General features: G+C 45.0%; 1 protein-coding gene and 1 long non-coding RNA gene across 3 annotated transcripts in view; one reads left to right on the top strand and one right to left on the bottom strand.

Moving 5' to 3' along the window:
* Positions 1–14,155, bottom strand: part of FBLN1 (fibulin 1) — a 68,030-nt gene extending 53,875 nt beyond the window's left edge. The window contains exons 1-2 of one of the 2 annotated variants that reach the window (XM_035137886.3): positions 13,538–14,155; positions 3,392–3,491 (exon numbers count right to left, since the gene is read on the bottom strand). In XM_035137886.3, the coding sequence (XP_034993777.3) occupies positions 3,392–3,491; positions 13,538–13,604 (167 nt within the window). In that variant the 5' untranslated portion in view covers positions 13,605–14,155. The remainder of the gene's footprint in view (positions 1–3,391; positions 3,492–13,537) is intronic. The other variant, XM_035137885.3, reaches the window with a different exon arrangement.
* On the top strand, positions 14,096–16,767 carry LOC148685545 (uncharacterized). Its single transcript, XR_015950089.1, has 2 exons — positions 14,096–14,394; positions 15,597–16,767. It is a non-coding gene; the product is annotated as an uncharacterized LOC148685545 (long non-coding RNA).
* Positions 16,768–17,158: the final 391 nt, after the last annotated feature.

The following is a 17,158-nucleotide window of genomic DNA, read 5'->3' as shown; positions in this document are numbered from 1 at the left end:
TTAATCTTGGTTAAGAGATCACGAAACCATACATCTGCACCAAACCAGCTACACAACCTGGTTTGTTGATAAAGTTTGGTTTTAGTTTAATTAAGGTTAGCTGGTGTAATACCTCCAAATGTTCCTGGACTACAGCTTCCATCATCCATGACCATTGGCCATGCTAGCTATGGATGATGGGAATTGTAGTCCAACAACACCTGAAGAACTTCACATTGGCTCTTCCTGGTTTAGATACATACATAACACCAAGCAACATAATCTGTAGTTAAATCTTATGTATTATATCCAGCTAAGTCACATGTAGAGCAGACCTACTGAAAGCAATGAAGTGACAAACTAAGTGCATTGGTCTACTCAGAGTATAGCTTGTTGTTGTTGTTTAGTCATGTCCGACTCTTCGTGACCCCATGGATCATAGCACACCAGGCACTCCTGTCTTGCACTGCCTCCCGCAGTTTGGTCAAACTCATGTTGGTAGCTTCGAGATCACTGTCCAACCATCTCGTCCTCTGTCGTCCCCTTCTCCTTGTGCCCTCCTTCTTTCCCAACATCAGGGTCTTTTCCTAGGAGTCTTCTCTTCTCATGAGGTGGCCAAAGTATTGGAGCCTCAGCTTCAGGATCTGTCCTTCCAGTGAGCACTCAGGGCTGATTTCCTTCGGAATGGATAGGTTTGATCTTCTTGCAGTCCATGGGACTCTCAAGTATAGCTTAGTTGGGTTCAATTCTTGGACAGGCCATACATCTCTTTCCCAACCCTCTCAATACTAACAAAGCGAGTTCTCCCCGTAAGGAGAGCTCGGGTTGCGGAAGGGTTAACAAGACATTCCCGGGTTTGTTGGGCGGGTCAGTTTGGATGGCCACATGATTGGTGGTTTTGCTGTTGCTAGGGAAATTGTTATGTTGCAAGTGTTTGATTGACAGCCATAGCAGTATATATCCTTGGGAAGCAGTTTATGTTTCACTTTCGGTGCTTACAACGGATCTCCTGCCCTCCCTCCCTATATTTAGGGGTTCTTTGCCCTTGACATTGCTATGCCTGTCATGGGGGTCACCTGTTTTGGAGCAGGGGCCTGGTAGGAAATTTTGTCCACTTGGCTGATTGGCTGGTGCCTTGAGGTTTTTGCCTACTGCGTAGCAAATTGTCACAACTTATAAGGTTGCGGTTAGGCATTGGTTCAAATTGGATGGGGAGGGGTAAGGATTTGGCTGGGCCTGGCCCTCAAAATTGCTGCTGCCTTTAGGGGTATTCCGTTAAAGGAATCCTGGGGCTCCACATGTTTGTCCGTACCCCCGGTAGGGGCTAGGACCACGCATGAGCCTCGGGGAGCATCTGAGGGAGGGGTGAAGGGCATGGCTCCCTGCCCTGTCCTTTCTCAGAGGGTGCTCACCTTCTGGCTTCCCTAGTTCGCTAGCGGGAGTCAGATCTGTCCCAGGCGGGGGGCAGATGGCGGGAACCAATGCCTAAGCAACCACTCACATTAGTTGTATTTAAATAAAGTTGTGGCCAAACTAAAAAACCTTAAACTTAAATTCTGAGTGATGTGTGAGTTATTGGTACCACGACACGCAACATACTTTTTTAAAAAAGTAAGTCTTTGTCCAACGAATAAAGCCAACCCAGAGATCTTTAAAGAAACAGAATTGTGGGCTTTTACTTCACCTCTTCATCAGATTTACAATTAGCAGAGAAAGCCTGCATTCTTGTTCATTAAATGAACTGTAGCTCCAGAACTCTTTCATGTCTTCTGCTATCCCCTCCAGAGGGTGAATGCTTAAAAACAGCATGAATTTCCTAATTGCATCTGGACTGTTCTTATTTCCCTTTCATTCATTTCCATAAAAACCATTCAAAGTGCAAGCTATAACTTAAGGGGGGAAATTCCTCTAGCACCAATCTAGTTTTATGTGGTTAGGAGGGAAGTCCCTTGCCCATCTCATTTCCATCATTTCCCAGAGAACATTGTGATTAAATAAGGAACTTGCTAAGTTGGTATTTAGCATTTCAACATTAAATACAAAAGGAGGGACCTGCTGCTCTTTTCAACAAACTCATTTATGGAAATCTATTTGAACAGGGTGTTTACAGGGGACGTGTAAGCAATATCAGCCTAATTCTCTGTAAGGCGGTAAACCTATTCTAGCTCAAGTTTCTCTCTGACGTGCCAATTTTTCATCCCCAGAAGGATTTTAATGGGGGGGGGTTGGGGTTGGGGGCGGTTGCACAGAGGAACACTCATTCTTAGCGGACCTCAGCTTCAATTTGTACATGTGGTACAGCCAAGTCACCAATATACCACCTTGGCAACAAACAGGGCCGTAGCTAGGGGGTGGCGAGGTGGGCCCCTGCCAGGGGTACAGGCAATGGGGGGCCGCAAAATTGGCTTAAAATATGTCCATAAATATAAAAATTGATTACTGACTCATAAGAAATTGTTTTAAATAGAGGGTGAATTGAATGGGGGGTGGATTGGAGGAGAGGCGGAAAGAATTTGTCTGTGGCTAGAGGGGCGCAATCTGGATGGTTCTGCCAGGGGAGCAAAATCACCCAGCTACGTCTCTGGCAACAAACATGCCCATTATGTGACGTTAAAGGAGTAGCACTTGTAATAACCTAGGCCCAGGTGAAACCCGTGTGCTGGTGGCAATCTCGTATGTGGAGTGGAGAAGTGAGCTCCCCTCCACATTACATCAAAATACAGGAGTGATATGGAGCCTTGAATGCAGAGCCCAAAGGCATAACAACTGGGTTTGCATGGTTTTTAGGCTGAAAGATGCTGTAAATGAGGGTCCGGGCAGCCCCAAGATCACACATTCTTAGTTAAAACAGTTATATACCATGTTGACTATGTACAAAGTGACCTTAAAAAGTAAAGAAATTTAACAAAGTATGACTACCCCCCAGGGAGACAAAATACTGCAGTGCCACCCATGTGGTGCCATGTGACTTGAGGCACCAAGAGGAGCTTGGCTGCATTCCTCAATTTGATTTCTCAACAGGTTTCCCCCTTTTCCTGCCCCTGTGTATGTTTCATCTTTTTAAATTTTTATTGTTATTCAAGCAACTTCAAATCAAGTTAAGTTTTATCTGTCAACCACTTTGTGGAGGAGGACATATTCAATGCCAATATAAATGCAAAAATTCACCAAGTACTAGCAGGCAGGATTGCAAAACACATTCTTTCCATTCTTAAAAAGAAATCTAGTCAGGACATCTACAATTACAAATCTGAAAAGCAAGACAACAAATATTTCCCCCGAAAAAGGTTCTTTTCAGAGTGCTGTTTATAGATTGGGCAGGAGGCCCCTATTTTTCCACTAAAGGCTGCTCTCATGGAAAGAAGTCATCTGTTGCTATAACAACAAGCAGGCAAGCTGCTTTGAAGAATACCTGCATTCTTTGGAATCAGGATGTGATGGCAGAGAACTACAGTCTCTCTTTTGACTTGCCCATTCATATCCACGTGAGCAGCAGCTCTCCACTGAAGTTTCTGCAGAAAGAAAAAACAATTGTGTTTTATAAGCACTCAGGAAATAAAATTTAAAAATTCCTTCAGTAGCACCTTAAAGACCAACTAAGTTTTTATATTGCTATGAGCTTTCATATGCATGCACACTTCGTCAGATACACTGAAACAGAAGCCACCAGACCCTTATGTATATTCAGAGGGTGGGGGGTGGGGGTGATGGGCTAAACCTGTTGATGACTGTTAACGACTGTTAATGACTGCAATTGGTCTTGCGGGGGGGGGGGAAGCAAGGGCTGAGGTGCTAAGGAAAGCTTGATCATGTATAATGAGATAAGAATCCTATGTCTTTGTTCATCCCAGGTGGCTCCATGGTTTTAAGCTTGCTAATGAGTTGCAATTCAGCAACTTCTCTTTCCAGTCTGTTTCTGAATTTTTTCTGTAATAAAACAGCTGCTTTGAGATCTTGTATAGAATGTCCTGGGAGAACAAAGTGTTCGCCTACTGGTTTCTCTGTCTTGTGATTCCTGATGTCAGATGTATGTCCATTTATCCTTTGGCGTAGGGTTTGGCCTGTCTGTCCAATATAGAGAGCTGAAGGGCACTGTTGGCATTTGATGGCATAAACAATGTTAGAAGATGAGCAATTAAATAGTCCTGAGATGGTATGTTGGATGTTGTTGGGGCCAGTAATGTGTTGTCCAGGTGTTGTCCAGGTGTTGCCAGTAATGGTGTTGTCTCAGGAAATGACATTGAGGAATCAGAGTTGTAGCGTTGGAAGGGATCCCGAGGGTCATCTGTCCACCCCCTGCAGAGGCGGAGCTAGCTGCTCTCGCACCCAGAGGGTGGGCACCCAAGGGCGGGGCAAGCGAAGAGCGTCACAGGGGGGTGCCACCCATGGCCAGTGTCACAGGAGGGCAGCACTGCAATGTCACACACACACACCCCAGGGATGACACCCGGGGCGAGCCGCAGCCACCGCACCCCCCTTCCTCCACCAGTGCCCCCCTGCAATGCAGTTACAACACTATTCTCTTTCCTTTTCTTCTACCCCATTTCATAATTATCTCCCAAGGAACCTGTATCGAAAATATAGAAATTATATAGAAATATATCATTTCTAACCTTAACAGAAAAGGATGCCATGGTGTGGAATATACAAATAAGTTGCATGAAAATGCATCTAATTAAGTGGGCTCAAATCAAAGGCCTTACTCCATAAGCAATGTATTTTCCTATGAAGACATATGTATGCTAGTTTTTATCAACCAAGAGGGGCAAGGGTCTAGAGCAGGCATCCCCAAACTTTGGCCCTCCAGATGTTTTGGACTATAATTCCCATCTTCCCCGACCACTGGTCCTGTTAGCTAGGGATCATGGGAGCTGTAGGCCAAAACATCTGGAGGGCCGCAGTTTGGGGATGCCTGGCCTAGAGCCCAAGTCCCTGACTGATCCAAGCACTTGGTCCACATCCTCCAGCCTTACTGACTGCAACACCCAATACAAGAGAACTAGAGAGTGCTCTGGACACCCCATGAGATTCCCCTGCTATAACAGCAGCGGCAAGATCTCTGTGAATGCAAGTGATTTTATCCTCAAAATGCCTTGCGAGCTACCATTGGTTCTACCACCTCTTTGGGGCCAGACTGTAAAAGGCCCCATACAACCCGGAAAAGCTCTGCCAGGTGACATAATGAGAGTGCAATGGAGGCAGCAAAGTGTGCCATCTTTGCTGCCTTCACTGACTCTACAAAGGTTCGATGCTAAGCCCTCGCCAGTGTTCAGTTGCATTCAGCTGGATCTTTTCTCCACTTGTCTTTGAGTGGTCTCCCAGTTTGTTGGGAGCCGAACCTGAGCCTGTTGCCAACCAGCTTTATTGTGTGACCTAATGAATGAAGAAAAATGTCTCTGTGGTCCTCTTTTAAACTGCTTTCAACTGTATATCTGAGATATAATCATAAAAATGCTGTTACTGCTCTTAGATTGAAATAATCCAGGATGTGGAAGAAGCACCCTAGCACAACAGTAAAATCTTAGGAAATCAAGATTAATTAAAAGCTATTTTTAAATAAAAAATGCAGAAGTGAAAAGACAGAACATACATGGGAAATTAAGGAATTTAAAATTACAAAGAAAAAGAAAGTAACTATACAGCTGACAAAAATATCAAAAGGAAAAATAATACCAAAAAGAACTAAACTGCACAGACTGCAATCCTGAACGCTGTTAAGCTGCTTAAATCTGGGCATTTAAGCAGCCTGTGTGTACGTTGCAACCTTAGTTAGTTATTTGGACTTCAGATTATTTGTGGACAATGGCCAGGTCTAGCAAAATAAACACAGTTAATGAGCAACAGGATTACAGACATACTTAATATTTCATGCACAAAAGTTCACTACACAGCAGGAACATTAGAACTAATAAATGAGTCACTCTAATTGTTATTTTTTTAAAAACTTATGGCAGTCTTACAACTGGTTCAAATCACTGTCTAGGCTGGCCAAAACTCCAGCTGAAAGAATTTCAGTGACATTGGATTAGAGCTTCAAGTAACTCCAAAGTGTGCAATACGCAAGATGTCAGTCTGTAGGCATTACAACAGCCATCTTCCTTCTATCATACCATTCCAAAATTATGAATATTCTGCTGCAAATCTTATGTCAAGCTGCCCTTGACAGTTGTGGTTGCGTGTAAGATGTTGAAACTGATCAGATGACCTGAATTTGCAATCTTGGCTGAGAGAAAAGTCTAGCCTTAAGAAAAAAGCAGACAGGAATGCCGCAGAAGAATTAGCCCCATATCATATACAGTGGTGCCTCGCTTAACGAATGCCCTGCTTAACGAAATTTTCGCTTAACGAAAGGATTTTTTGAGCGGAGATTGCCTCGCTAGACGAATTCATTTTATGAAAAATTCATCTAGCGAATCGCGGTTTCCCATAGGAATGCATTGAAATTCAATTAATGCGTTCCTATGGGCAAAAAAAAATTCAAAAAAAAATCAATGCATTCCTATGGGATTCGCTAGACGAATTTTTTGTTATAAGAAAAGACCCATGGAACGAATTAAATTCGTCTAGCGAGGCACCACTGTACAGTGGTAACTCGGTTTACGAACTTAATCTGTTCCGGAAGTCCGTTCTTAAACAAAAACCGTTCTTAAATCAAGGGGCGCTTTCTCTTCCACCGTTTGGATTCCCATCTTAGACCGAGGTAAAGTTCCCAAACCAAAACACTATTTCCGGAATTTGTAAACCAAATTGTTCTTAAACCGGACTGGTCTTAAACCAAAGTACCACTGTATACATGTCCATCAAAGCCCCATATATTATAAAAATATATCAAACAAACTGGGGGCCTTTCTCATGCTACCAGGGTTCAAATACTTGAGCCAGCCTGGGTAGCCAGATAAAATTTGTGGTTGCAATGACCCCAAGAGTGGATGATACAATCTTGCATCTAGTAGGGTTGCCATATGTCCTCTTTTTCCAGGACACACCCCTTTTTCATTAACATGTAAAATGAGTCATCATAGTGATCCATAGTTAAAAGAAGTCGGCAAATGTGTCCTCTATCTTGCTCTTCTAAATATAGCAACCCAAGCATCTACTGCCATCTTGAGTGCGCCAAACAGAGAGCAGGCATGCACATAAAACATCTATTTCATGCTGATTGTCAGGAGCAGGTTGGCAATGAATCACAAGTTAACTTTTATTCAAAGAAACATGGTCAACTCAGGCCTAGTGAGGCCAGGCCTAGTGAGCACAGCAACTCATCCCGGTAGATTGTGCCCCTATGAAGAAGAAGAGTTTGGATTTGATATCCTGCTTTATCACTACCCGAAAGGGTCTCAAAGCGGCTAACATTCTCCTTCCCCTTCCTCCCCCACAAGAAACACTCTGTGAGGTGAGTGAGGCTGAGAGACTATTGTGACTAGCCCAAGGTCACCCAGCAGCTGCATGTGGAGGAGCGGGGAATCGAACCCGGTTCACCAGATTACGAGTCTACCGCTCTTAACCACTACACCACACTGGACCCCACCTTCCCACAGTTCCCTAAGTCTTCTACTCCCCCGGGTCCGTCCCAGGCAATCTGAGACTTAGTCGCCTTGTTTGTTTTGGCTTCACCATCTTCATACCCCTTCTGGTTCTGAGATACCAGGAGGGAGGAAATCGGGTCACAGCACGAGGGGGAGACCCCCTGGCTTCTTCACCAGCCTGACTCATCTCTGCCTCCGATTCTGGATTGCTCTCTACCACAGATTCTTCCTGCTCACTAAACCCTGTTACCTTTTCAGCTTCTGATACCTCCTCCTCCCAGTCGTCTCCCTCTGACCATTCATCGTCCTCCTACTACCAATCCCAGGCCTTGAGGCTTCATCCTGTGGGGACAGTGAACTTCCAAAACATTCAGAACATAATCTGCTTATTGGTGGGCAATTCGCCCCTAGTCTTGTGCTTCTCTGATGACATTTCCTGAGCACCTGAGAAGCACAATGGAAATGTAGCAAAAGAGGAAGGTGATGCTCCATCTTATGAGCAAATCTGTGGTTTGCCCACCTACCACACACCTCACACATTATTAAACCATCTTCAGGTGAGAAAGTGATGCCTTTATTAGATCAATGAAGTTGTTGGCCTATATGTGGTAGTTACTATGACATCCCTCAATACTAGTCCCTTCAATTTAAAAATTGCAAATTAAACTTTCACACAGTGTGTTGAACTCATCAACTTTCAAATTCTGAAAATTGAGGGGTGCTAAAAAGTTGTAACATGACACAACCTAGGAATGCAAAAGATATTTTGATTAAATTAATATAATTTTGTCTTGTTTTCTAAGTAAAATATGTATAAAATTGCACAGAAATCATTTAAAATGATTGCCAAGTACTTGCATTATTCTTTTTATTATCAAGTATCACCTAACATTTTCAGAAGGTACCATAAAATTAATTTTAGTTGGTTTTCCAAATGCAGTTTATATGCTTCTTCATCAAATTCAGACTTACCAAGCTAAATGTTGTCCGTCCAATCACAGAAATAATATTGGATTTGAATTCCTCACACCCAAAACATTTTTTAAAGACCCCCTCACTGAAGCAATTTGCAAAATAAAAATAAAAATCAATTTTACCCCCTAAAATGATATGCCCTAATGGACTGTTCCATTTGACAGTACCAGTGGAGAAAGAAACCTGGGGTTACAGTAGTGCCATTTACTCATCCTGCCCCCACACTTCACCTCACCAGTGTGGGAATGTTAGGGATGTGGATTAGGATATAATATTAGAAAGATCCTATCCAAGCTTGTGTTAGCAAGCTTCCAATATCAGCAGAGTGACATTCCCCTTTTGTGCGCAGCAAAGCGTGAGCGTTAGGTTTGCTAGAACCTCTACAACAATATTATACTTCAATATTATACTTCCTGGCAAATCCCCTTTGTCCCTCTTAAAATAAATACACGACACAATAGTATTAAAATAAGATAGAGTTTACTCACATGACATCCTGAGTCAACAGCATAATCTCAGAAAGGCAGGTTTGCGTAGAAAAGTTACAAGTATATACATCTGGAGTCTACTTAGTAAAGTGAGGCTCCATCTGGTCTCTCTCTTGGCAGCAGGCCAAGAGGGAGAACCATCCTAACTGGAGATTCTCTGGAGATGTGTTCCCGTTGAAGGAGAGAAGGCTAAGAGAAAGAATGGCTGCTGGCTAGGGGCTTTTGTCTGCCAGCTAATCCATCTCATCTGCATATCTGGAGGAACAGGAACTTGGTCACTGGACCAGCCTCAACAGCTATGCATTCAGCACAATGCCTGAAACGAAAGCCTACACTCATACAAATGTACGCATATAACCCTGAACTATCTGGGTTCCCAATTGCGTGGAGAGTCTACCCACCAGCTGCCCCTTCAAATGTTGTGTTGAGTGCACAGAATTTAGGGGTGGATGGGCACATCCCTGTTGAGACAGTTCCTTTTCTCCTTCAGAGTACTAGATATATGGAGATCTATATCTAGAGAATCATAGACTTGTAGAGCTAGAAGAGAGACAAGGTCTAAAAATGTTTAGACAGGCAGGATGGGAAAGGCCTTCATGAGCTCCCACCCAAAAGCAGGAACAAATCATAGCCTCCCAAAACACAACTGCACACAGTCGTCGTGATCTTTTTCCTGTTACAAACCATAAGCTCATCCATTAACCCCATTGCACACATTTCCAGATGGTTACTATATTACGAAGCTGGCTGTTTTACGTACCCAGATGAACCAGTTCACAGTATTGTGTACTGGATGATTCACTCTTGACTAAAGCCCTCATGATCAGGCTCAGGGGTCCGCTTGCATAGCTGCCAAGTTTTCCCTTTTCTCACGAGGAAGCCTATTCAGCATAAGGGAATTTCCCTTTTAAAAAAGGGATAACTTGGCAGCTATGCGCTTGTAAAGTTGGAATTATTAAACTATCTGCCAGGGTTGTCAGAACAAGATGATGATAACTTTGGAATTCCTCATACAACAAAGGTGCTTTGTAAATGCTTTGAATATGGGGTGTGGCCCTCATCTCCACTTTCAGGCCGAGGGAGCAGGCATTTGTCTGTAGACAGCTTTCTAGGTCATGTGGCCACAATGGGACACCGTGACGGAAGCCAGAGCACATGGAAATGCCATTTACCTTCCTGCCACAGCGCTACTTATTTCTCTAATCACACTGGTCTGCTTTCGAACTGCTAGGTATCTAGTCATTAGTTAGCAATGTGGCTCTGTGACCTGAACAGCTTAAGTTGAAATGTCAATCTCTCAACCACTGCACTGGAGAAACGGGGGAAATAGCGCTGGCCCACCTCACAAGAGTAAGGATTATTGAGAAAGAAACTTATTTGAGCCTTTCAAGTGCATAAGAACATAAACAGAAATTAGCATTAATCTTACCTGGGTCCTTCCTAGGTTATCTTCACAACACCTCTGTGGATTAGACTGATTGCCCAACAGCTGCCAGTTAGCTTCAAGTGTGAATGTAGACCTCCCAGAGGCCAACTCTAATACCCAACTACACTACAGACTGCACTGCAGTGCAGGGGGTTAGACTAGATGGCCCTCAGGGTCCCTTCTGACTGTACAGTTCTATTATCCTAGTCCAGCTCAGGGGTGGCATTTGGGCCCACACTGAGGATTGCACTATGGCAACATCTAACTTGGAAATCGATCTGGTGAACTTGGAAGCTTACACCCCACACCATAATTTTTGGGGGGTTGGTCCTAATAAAGGGTCATTTTAATCTCATTAAATTAAAATATTCTAATGATCCAACATGGCTCAAGAGCCCCTGGTAGGTTGGCAGCCCAGGCCTCCCAAGAAGAATATTCTGGCAAAGGGAAGACCAGCCTGGTCCCAACCATCAACCAGGGAAGAGCAGCTCTACAGCTGTGAGGAACTTTGCCTCCCGAGCCCTTTCGGACAGAGCACACAGTTCCACCTGCCCGTAGCTCTAGGAAAGCAGAGCCATTGGAAGACATTATCTAGCCACAAACATCAGCCAGGAGAATTTGGGTGCTGGGCCACGTATGTGTTACATGTACATATGGAGGGTTTTCTTCTGAGTTATTACCATATAACCTGTTGCAAGCCCCCTTGAGAATCTACTTGTGTTTTTTAATCTAAACGGAATCACAGTTTTCTGCAGAAAAATGCTTCGCCCCTTACACATCAGACTGAAAAGGGATTGAGAACCTGTGGCTCCTCAGATGTTGCTGGACTCCAACTCTCCTCAGCCAGCAGGAGCATCTGAAGGGCCACAGCTTTCCCCAAGGAAAATTTAACAGGGCCATACTCTTCCTCCTTCCACCACACAGATAACACTGAATGTCCACCATGTCCTGATGGTGTAAACTGGTCATCTGTTTAATAGGGCATTTATGAGGAACTAGTCTCATTCAGCCCGTTAAGAAAGCGGGCGCTAGAGGTGCGACGGGGCCGCGGCCTTCCCTCCCTTTCTGTGCTCGGCCGCGGGGCGCGCCAGGAACGCAATTAAACAAAGCGCTCTCCAGCGTCCTGCGGCCGAGCGCAGAGAGGGAGGGAAGGCCGCGGCCCCGCCGCTCCTCCCACGGGCCAGGTAGGGTTGTCAGGAGGAGGAGGCGGGAGCCAGACCGGGCTACCACCGCCGCGGCGGCCCCAGAGCCCAATGCCGCCATCTTGGTCCGCCGCCGGGAGGCAGAGGGTTGAGGGGGGAAGAGAGCGCACGCGTGTGTACGTCCCGCCTCTTCGTCCAGTCCCTGTGTCCGTGGGGCACATGCGCATTAGTGCGGACACAGGGACACAGGGACTGGACGCAGAGACACAGGGACTTTATTATATAGGATGGCTGGTTTACACTAGGGTCACCTCCAGTGCTATTTTTCAAGGAAAAGAGGTGCCAGAACTCACCCTGAATGCCCCCCTCATTCTCTTAGAATGGCAATGGCGCCCATCTGAAAGGGGCACCAGCGAGTTCCGACTTTTAAAAAGCCCTGCTCACATCCACACTCGGAACATGGATGGTTTGACCAGAAAGGCAAAGGCAAAAGCATCTCTTACGCTTAAGTTATAAATATTGTTACACCTTACAGATTTATCAATTATCTATATGCATATTTACTCGGAAGTAAGTGGTTCGAAAGCACCTCCAAGTGCAAGTAGATAAATAGGTACCGCTACAGCGGGAAGGTAAACGGCGTTTCCGTGCGCTGCTCTGGTTCTCCAGAAGCGGCTTTGTCATGCTGGCCACATGACCTGGAAGCTATACGCCGGCTCCCTTGGCCAATAATGCGAGATGAGCGCCACAACCCCAGAGTCAGGCACGACTGGACCTAATGGTCAGGGGTCCCTTTACCTTTACCTTTAAGTGGTACCACATGCTTTTGAATTATGGTGCTGGAGGAGACTCTTGAGAGTCCCATGGACTGCAAGAAGATAAAACCTATCCATTCTGAAGGAAATCAGCCCCGAGTGCTCACTGGAAGGACAGATCCTGAAGCTGAGGCTCCAATACTTTGGCCACCTGATGAGAAGAGAAGACTCCCTGGAAAAGACCCTGATGTTGGGAAAGATTGAGGGCACAAGGAGAAAGGGACGACAGAGGACGAGATGGCTGGACAGTGTTCTCCAAGCTACAAACATGAGTTTGACCAAACTGCGGGAGGCAGTGCAAGACAGGAGTGCCTGGCGTGCTCTGGTCCATGGGGTCACAAAGAGTCGGACACGACTAAATGACTAAACAACAACAACAAGCTACACTCTGAGTAGACCAATGCACTTAGTTTGTCAAGTCATTGCTTTCAGTAGGTCTGCTCTACATGTGACTTAGCTGGATATAATGCGTAAGATTTAACTACAGATTATGTTGCTTGCTGTTATGTATGCATCTAAACCAGGAAGAGCCAATGTGAAGTTCTTCAGGTGTTGTTGGACTACAATTCCCATCATCCCATAGCTGCCAAGTTTTCCCTTTTCTCACGAGGAAGCCTATTCAGCAAAAGGGAATTTCCCTTGAAAAAAGGGATAACTTGGCAGCTATGCATCATCCATAGCTAGCATAGCCAATGGTCATGGATGATGGAAGCTGTAAACAACAAACGGCACCACATAAGTGAGCAAGAGCTGGCTTCCGAAATGAATTTGTCTCCTCCTTTCTCCTTTCGTGAAAACGTTTCTGAATGCCGAAATTCCCAAGTATTAGGTATCGTAAAATAACCTCAAGGAAAAATAACTTCAAGGATTCAGCCTCGTCGAAATCAACTACACTCAGAATAGGGCAGAATAGGGCGCGTTAGTTTAGTTGCAAGAAACTAGTAACCTGCATAGCAACTCAATGTCCGAGGGCTTCAATCCCCACCCATCCCTCTAACCCCAGCCAGGCTCAAAGATTAGAAGAGACCCCCAAAACACACTTTCCATGAGAGCAGACTCTTTTGCCCCGGGTCAGTTTTTGGCTTTCACATCCAGTGGTGGGTGAGGTGGGAGGCAGCCAGTCTCCTCTTCCTCGTCCTCCCCCCTGCAATTCAAACATTTTGCAGCATTGCAGCGATTTGCTTACCTTGCCCGCCGCACAAAGGGACTGAAGCAAGAAAAAGGAGAAGCCGGATCCTGCGCAGATTGTCCATCACTCAGTGAGCAGCGCGGGAGCGGAGGAAAGGTCTCGGGAAGGGGAGCGCAGCAGCCCCAGGCAGTGGCTTCACTCTGGCTCGCTCTCTCATGCGCGCTAACTCCCTCCCTCTCCCTCTCCCTCTCCCTCTGTTTTAGTTTTATTTGACTTTATTGCTCCTACTTCGGCTAGAGTCCTCCTAGCCACTCAAGGCGGGTTGAGAAGGAAGGAGCCTGCAAGGATTACCCGCTACAAACTAAGTGTATAAGGAGTTAATTTGCCACCTTCCTGCCTCCCTTTCAATTATCCCGCTTGCAGACGCTTAAGGCGAAGCATAGCCTGGAGGCGGGGCCTTTTACAAGTCATCTGTTGGATCCAGGGGTGGTCCTTCTTTCCCCCCCACCCCACAAAGCGCCCCTCCGGTTTTCTTCTTATTACAGAGTCTCTCTCTCTCTCTCTCTCTCTCTCTCTCTCTCTCTCTCTCTCTCTCTCTCTCTCTCTCTCTCTCTCTCAACCAACTTAGGAACCTTGGGAAACAACCTCGTGGCCAAGACTGTTTGGTTCAGGTTTCCTCCTCCAAACAGAAAGGGAATTCTCTCTCTCCCCCCCCCCCTACAGATTGTCCTGAATGTATGTGTCTTAATGATTGAGACGAAATCCGGAGCTGAAAAAAGGAGGCAAAGGAAGCAATGCAAACCTTCTCCAATTAAAGCACACTAGCTTTAAACGGTATCTCATTTTTATCTTATCCAAACAAGACGCAGAGTGATCTTTGGTCAAAAGGAGGATCTGCCCCTGAGCCCCTCAACGTACCTCCTGCTGCGCTGTTTGTGTGGGGATTAGATTAACTGAGGGTCAAATGTTATTTCAACAAGAGCAGATGGTTCTCAGTCCCATTTGAAGAGAGGAGTTGCTTGCCTAGGTGTGCAGGTTACCCCCCCCCCCATTCCTTAAGAGTGCTCTGGGCTTCCCATTTACACAGAACTCTAGTAATCAGACAATGACTTACAAAACTGGACTGTTCTACATCCACATTTAATCTTCAACCAGTGAGCCCCAAAATATTGTAGTTAATTCATTTCATGGTTTAGTTGGCACTCTAAGATATTATCATTATCATCATCATCATCATTATCATCATCATCACTTATACCCCGCCCATCTGGCTGGTTTGTAAAGGTTCTATGAACTACCATCTGATCAGACCAAGACTCGTCTCATCCAGCATTCTGTGCCTGGATAGAACCACTTGCCTCTGCTGGTTCATGGACCATGCAATTAATATGGATGCTATTGGCAACTGGTAATTGCCTTCTATTGTTTTCCCCCTATTATTATTTGATTATCACAGGGGTGGAATCTGGCAAATTTTGTAAAATGACACCTTGCGCAAGGCGCCCCCAAATGGATCTTCACAAGCTTGGATTTTCTTAATATTGCGCCCCCCCCCCAGCTTGGTGCCTTCTAAATCTGGTACTGGCTTACCACATTACACAGCATAGAGAGTTGCCTGGGACAGGAAATAAGTTCCAAAGGTTAAAGGGTTGTTTAGCGGAGGCAGGCAGGAAATACAGAATAAAAAATTTCCTTCAGTAGCACCTTAAAGACCAACTAAGTTTTTAGTTTGGTATGAGCTTTCGTGTGCATGCACACTTCATCAGATACACAAAAGCTCATACCAAAATAAAAAGTTAGTTGGTCTTTAAGGTGCTACTGAATGATTTTTTAAAATTTTGTTTCAACTCAGACCAACACAGCTACCTACCTGTAACAGGAAATACAGAGATACCCACTTGGTAGCAGTAGTGAGGACCAACAAAGGAGGCACTGAGCTAGCTGGTTCACTTGTCTGCCCTCCTCATGGTGTAGGGCAGACAAGTGACATGGTGTAGGGCAGACAAGGCTGTAGCCCCCCCCCTACCCTGGCCACTGTGCCTTTTGGGACAGCTTAGATGGTGCACACATTCACTGGCATATTTTCATACACATTTGCATATTTCCTCAATGCCAGGTTCCTGAGGCTCAAGGAGCAGAGCTTGAAAACTCAAGGGCAGTGTCAGACAAAACGAATGGAGCCAGGCATCTCTTGATGACTTGCATGCTGTCTTCAGAACAGGATTCTTGCCCTCCTTCTCACAAGTTTTCAAAATATATTTATTAGACCTTATTGGCATCTGTCTCAATTTCCTCTAAGAGAAAAGGCAAGTGAGACTGGAACAATATGACGAGAAAAGGGAAGGAGGCTAACTTTTAGGGTAGTCTGCAAATGAGACTTCTGAAAATAGTCCTCTTCACATCCTGAAATTTAACGCCTTGCCCTGGAAATCCTGAGAAGCAAGCAAGCCAAACCTCTGACATTTCCAGTCCAAGCAAACCCAAGTCTCCGGAGTTTGTTTGTTTGGTGCCACACTTCACAAATAAAAATAGTACAAAAGTGAGTATTTGGGGTTTTTAACTAAGGAGCAAAACAAATCTGCTCCTTTCCATCTCAACCCAAATCTTCACAGAGCATCTGCCCTACAGGCTGCTGCTGGCGTTATCTGAAGCCAAACTATTTGGAGGTAAAGTTGAACTGTCGCAGGAGCAAAATGAAAACAAACCTGCAGTCAGGATGGTGACATAATGGAAATTTGTTCCCTGTTGCCTTTACTCTCTTTGCTTCCAATATTAGCACCTTTGCTTCATGTGCAACTTAGAGTATGCGCTATATATTGTAACGTTTGCATGAAAGCTCTCTTCATAGTGAGCTTCTAATAACTTTTTGCATGTGTTGTGAAAGAAAATGTTTTGAAATGATTTTATTGATTACTACTGCATGTAGCGCACAGTCTTAGAGCTTAAGACTTCTTTTGCAGGTCTCAAAAATGAAGTGTAAAACCTTGGGGTGATGTGCCAGAACGCAAAGTCAGACTGTTCTGCTTGGTTTGGTTCTTCTGCTAAGCCACCAGGCATAGCCAGGCTCCGACCCCTGATCTGCAGGTGGCATCCCGGGCCTCTTCCAGCTGCCCCTAAGTTCCAACCCACAGCCCAGACTCTCTTCCCACCAACTTCTGGCAACCACTTCCTGTTACCCAGATGCCTTCACTTTGAGTACCAGGGTCTGATGCTATTGAGATTTGGCAACCATAAAGGGAGACCACACTTTTCCAAGCGTATGATTAAAACAATTTTCCTTCCATCCACATTTGATTGGCTGATTTCTCTTGTAATTGGCAGCTTGTACACTTCAGGAAATATGGAGTGCAATTGTTTGAGGTGGGAGTCAGGTGTCATTTCCAGTAAGTATCTGTGAAAGGAATTTGCAGTGAATACTTTCCCAGATAAACCTACCGCCGGGGAGCTGGTAGCCTCATACTTCTGGTCACTGATCACTTTTGTTTCTATTTAGTCTTATTCCATTCTGGTTCCAGGCACCTGAGAGCTAACAATAAAAATAAGATTGCTCTGGATAGAACTAAAAAATATATAATAAAATCCAGTGCAGAACTTATCTACAGGGGACTGGCCTGAGACACTACAGTGGTACCTCGGGTTTGGGTTACAAACACTGGTTTACAAACTCCACTAACCCAG

This window comes from Zootoca vivipara, chromosome 5 (assembly GCF_965207765.1).
Source record: "Zootoca vivipara chromosome 5, rZooViv2.hap1.1, whole genome shotgun sequence".
Classification (NCBI taxonomy): domain Eukaryota; kingdom Metazoa; phylum Chordata; class Lepidosauria; order Squamata; family Lacertidae; genus Zootoca; species Zootoca vivipara.
The sequence above is the reverse complement of the archived record's forward strand: the minus strand, read 5'-3'. Positions and strand labels throughout refer to the sequence as shown.